At 44.6% G+C, this 4,770-nt stretch overlaps 1 protein-coding gene across 1 annotated transcript in view; it reads left to right on the top strand.

Annotated features, from left to right (window-relative positions):
- Positions 1 to 4,715: 4,715 nt before the first annotated feature.
- Positions 4,716 to 4,770, top strand: part of LOC311365288 (neurensin-1-like) — a gene marked incomplete at both ends in the record, with an annotated part of 1,545 nt that continues 1,490 nt past the window's right edge. Inside the window, one exon of the mRNA XM_084484806.1 lies at positions 4,716 to 4,769. Within this exon, the coding sequence (XP_084340932.1) occupies positions 4,716 to 4,769 (54 nt within the window). The remainder of the gene's footprint in view (position 4,770) is intronic.

The raw sequence follows: 4,770 nt of genomic DNA, 5'->3' as shown, positions 1-4,770 counted from the left end.
GCAAGGGGGGGGGGGGTCCTGTTTAAAGATGGAGGAGTGTGCGTTCGCTTTGTGCTTCACTGCCTCACATCCTCCTTCATGCGAAAGCTGATTGGATGTAATTGAATCAGTGGCGACGTGTTGGGTCGTGTCCCTCAGAGAAGCCCCAAACACAACTTTACTGCATTAGACGCCCAACTCCAAGTCTAACCTCCTTTCTCGCCAGAGCCCACCAGAGCCCTGCTTAGGAGGGAACCGTGAACAAAGTGATGATGACACTTGATGAGTCACATGAAACATTTGTTAAAATATTGAAGTATATATAATGTGCTCACTCACTAAAACAGGAGAGTCTTGAATGTAAGTAACCTATGCAGAAAAATAATGTGTGTGTGTGTGTGTGCGCGCGTGTGTGTGCGTGTGTGTGTGTGTGCGTGCATCTGTCTGTGTGTGTGTGCATGTGTGCGCGCGCATGTGTGTGTGTGTGTGTGCGCGCATGTGTGTGTGTGTGTGTGTGTGTGTGCATATGTGCTTGTGTGTGTGTGTGTGTTCAAGAGAAAGAAAGAGAGGGAGAGAGAGGAAATAGAAAAAAGGTTGCGAGGACAAAACAAACAAACAATCAAGGGCTGGTTATAAGGCGGAGGGCTTGGCCGTTTCCCGTGAAATGCTCCCCATATTGAAATGGCACGGCCTGTTATCGTCTTTGGAGGCCCTGATTATCTCCAGCCCGGACCATGCCTCTCAAGGCCTGTGGAAGCCTCCTCCATGGTGGATGAATATCACTTTAGGAGGAACTCCTCACAAAAGGTATAACGTCTTTGAAGAAATGTGTGAGGGAAGATATAGGTACAAAGGGTTTTCGTATGGCTCGTATTGACTATATAATATGCATGAGGGGAGGTACAGTCACAGATAGTTTTCATACTGCAGGTCTGTCCATGACGAGAGAGAACCACGCACGCACGCACACACACACACACACACACACACACACACACACACACACACAAGGACACAGTGCTTACCTCCATCATGGGAGGTGACACCAGGCCACCCCATTAGTTCCTTAAGTGCAGTGCTATTCCGTGAGTTCTGTGAATTCCTCTCCTTATAGAATATTTAAGAGTGTGTGTGTTCTCCACTTGTCAACAGTGCGCTGAATTATTCATGTTAATGTGGCATTATCTGAAGCCAGGCGTGATCTAATGTCCCCATTCCCACCGGGGGCCCCCTGGGAACACATCCACGTTGGCCTTATGAACCTGCCCTCACTATCTGCCACACCCAGCATTTACCTCATACAGAGAGAGAGAGAGAGAGACACCCAGCTACACCTCATATATATATATATATATATATATATATATATATAGAGAGAGAGAGAGAGACCCAGCATTTACCTCATACAGAGAGAGAGAGAGAGACACCCAGCATTTACCTCATACAGAGAGAGAGAGAGACCCAGCTACACCTCATATATATATATATATATATATATATATATATATATATAGAGAGAGAGAGAGAGAGAGAGAGAGAGAGACCCAGCATTTACCTCATACAGAGAGAGAGAGAGAGACACCCAGCATTTACCTCATACAGAGAGAGAGAGAGACACCAGCTACACCTCATATATATATATATAGAGAGAGAGAGAGAGAGAGAGAGAGAGACCCAGCATTTACCTCATACAGAGAGAGAGAGAGACACCAGCTACACTTCATATATATATATATATATATATATATATAGAGAGAGAGAGAGAGAGAGAGAGAGAGAGAGAGAGAGAGAGAGCAAGAGACACCAGCTACACCTCATAGAGAGAGAGAGACACACACCCAGCATAGACATCATACAGAGAGAGAGAGAGACACCCAGGACGCCTGACACAGACAGAAAGAGAGATATAGAGTAAGAGACAGACACAGTTCTCCTCGCTCCTGACATCTCAATGTAAAATCACTAACCCTTTTTATGTGCAGAACCAATGGATGAAAGGCTTTGAAAGAAGAAAACAATAAATGCAATAAAAAATAATTATCACATTTATTATTTGCACATTTCATGGTGGAATTACTGGGATGGGCGTTAACGCAGGTTGTTTCTGACGACGTGGCCGTTATTGAGGATACGGCTCTGCCGGGAATACAGAAGCGGGACGCGCGTACGCAGGGACTAATAAGAGGCAGTTAGGGCGGGCGGTGGATGGAGCTCGGAATGATTTACCACAGCTGGTGAATAAAAACCCTGTTTGCCCATCATCTTAAAGGAAAGTGTAATTAGCCGTCAGCCAATCGTCACCGAGTCCTCGCCTCCCGGGCGCCCGACCTTGCTGGACTCGTAACCATGGAAATGTCTCTCTCTCCTTTATTAAACACAGCTTGCTTGCAGAATAAGTGCCGTCCACCCCTTGTTGTTTGTATCTGGTTGTGTGTGTGTGTGTGTGTGTGTGTGTGTGTGTGTGTGTGTGTGTGTGTGTGTGTGCGCGCACGCGCGCGTGCGTGTGTGTGTGTGTGCGCGCGCGTGTCGGCAGATTGAAATTTGCATACATCTTTTGCTGTACCCAGATCCCAGATGATTGAAATACAAGGCCAGCTCTTGCTTTATTTTCTGTTTCATAGAATGCTGGGAAGGTTAGGAGTTCACTGTGCATTTATGAGCCTCTTGTTCTGTCACTGGGGTACAAAAAATACACAAGAAATAGGCCACCATTGGTTGTTATTCCCATTCATAAATAATGTAACTAAGCGAAATGCTGAGTGTTATGTGTTATGGAACAAAAACGGTGTGTGTGTGTGTGTGTGTGTGTGTGTGTGTGTGTGTGTGTGTGTGTGTGTGTGTGTGTGTGTGTGTGTGTGTGTGTGTGTTTTCAAGAAAATAAAGAGGAGTAGATAGAGGTGAAGAGAGAAAGTAAACCCCACGCATCTGCCGACACTCATCATTGAGTGTTATCGACGTTGTTCCGTAGCAATGCGCATGCGCGCTCTCTATGATTCACCCGATTGACATAATGCTGCTTTATGATTCGCCGGGTGGGCTGCTGTGATGGGTCTTCGGACGGATCCCCAATAAGACCCGCTGAGGAAAAAAAGAGACCACCTCGACCAGGGGTAAGAGACTCGCGTCGCGGTCTTTCCTCGTCTGTTTAAATTGTTCGTTTTTAGATGATGAGGAAGTTCGGCGGTTTTTGAGATAAACAAGATGAAGAACGGCGGGGAAAAGAGTGCAGTTGAGCATCGATCACTTATTTATTCCGCTTGTTGTTTGCCTTCCTCTAGTCGTGTGGTCTCCATGTACTGTAGACTTGACATGTGTCGATTTCGTATGCGTGCCTTTTTTGGTTATCATATCACATGTGCAGACGACTGAGCAGACGACGTCATCAACCAATTCAATTCAATCAGTTTGATAACATTCATTCTGATTAAAGTCCCTGGCATTTCTGAGGCAAAGCCATAGGCCTATTATTATTTGATTTGATAACATATATTTCACTTGTAGTACAAGATGCAAGTAGGACTAGGCAAGAGTTGTAAAAGTTTCGAAATTTTTGCTTTAACAGAAACATTAGCATCCCATTTTATATTTAAATAATTATTATAATTGTATACAAAACGCCAAAAATAACTATTGCCACATTTACATTTTTTGTTTGTTGATCTGACTGCAAGCCTAACATATCTATAGTCCTCTTAGCATCAAATAATAAAATACCATAAAATCAACAGGTATTACAATGCTTCCTATAAAGTAAGATGATTTATTGCTGTTGAGATTTTCTTGATCAAAGGGAGACGGTGAATTTATGTGTGTGTGTGTATGCGCGCATGTATGACTCATCCGTGGGTGGCAATTCCAAGTCACCTCAGGACTCACCTCCCATCCACTACAAACGTCCACCATACCTTCAGACCACAGTGGTGACACCACAGCCGGATCCATGAAAACTGATGGCACGGAGGATTTATACACATATGCCTACGGGGCGGTGGGGGGGAGGGGTTATAAAATACTCACGGGAGTTATTGTGTTGTGTTTACAGCCAGACACATGCACAGTGCGAACCTCTGAACGGTGAAATTGTCATGTATAATATCTGTGTGTGTGTGTGTGTGTGTGTCTCTGTACATCAGCTTATCTGATTGCGACCTCCTGAAGGAACACTGGAGCTGTGTCTCTGGGTATGGTTCAGGGAGAGAGGAGCACCCCTACACCCTCAAGGGGCCGCCACAAACCTCTTGAAACCATTGACATGGCTTTTGGCATTTCATTCATTAAAGTGACACGAGCCACACGACACAATGTTATGTTATCCATCTGTCTCCGAACGATTGTTATTGTTCTGAAAATAAAATGATATGAATCACATCCCGGGGCATCATCTTCTTATTGTGAGGATGTCAAATTGGAGAACTGGATTCTTGCTTTCTGCTTTGCTCGCTTACTTTCAGTAAATCAACAGTTTGTTCTGATTTATGTAACCATTTTATTGACTGTGACTTCAACTGAAAGGCTGAACAAAGTATAGAATTATAGTAAATATGTGAAGTTATATAGTGAAGTTTCCAATAACAACCGGAGAAAGTGCTATGATAGTTGTAAGAATCAAAATGCAGGGGTTCATATTTAGCCTTTTTCAAGGGTTGGTGAATCTAAGACCCTAGCCCACCGTAGGCCTCACGTGAGCCCTGTTCCCTGTGGTGCTGGTGTGTAGGTGCACTGAGGGCTGACGTGTCATGGCGTCCTGTCCTGAGCCCTGTGTTTCCAGAGGAGACTCTCCAGGAAAGGAGG

The sequence above is a fragment of the Micromesistius poutassou genome, assembly GCF_964030765.1.
Source record: "Micromesistius poutassou genome assembly, chromosome: 20".
In the NCBI taxonomy this organism is placed as follows: domain Eukaryota; kingdom Metazoa; phylum Chordata; class Actinopteri; order Gadiformes; family Gadidae; genus Micromesistius; species Micromesistius poutassou.
This window is presented reverse-complemented; position numbering and strand designations above follow the sequence as displayed.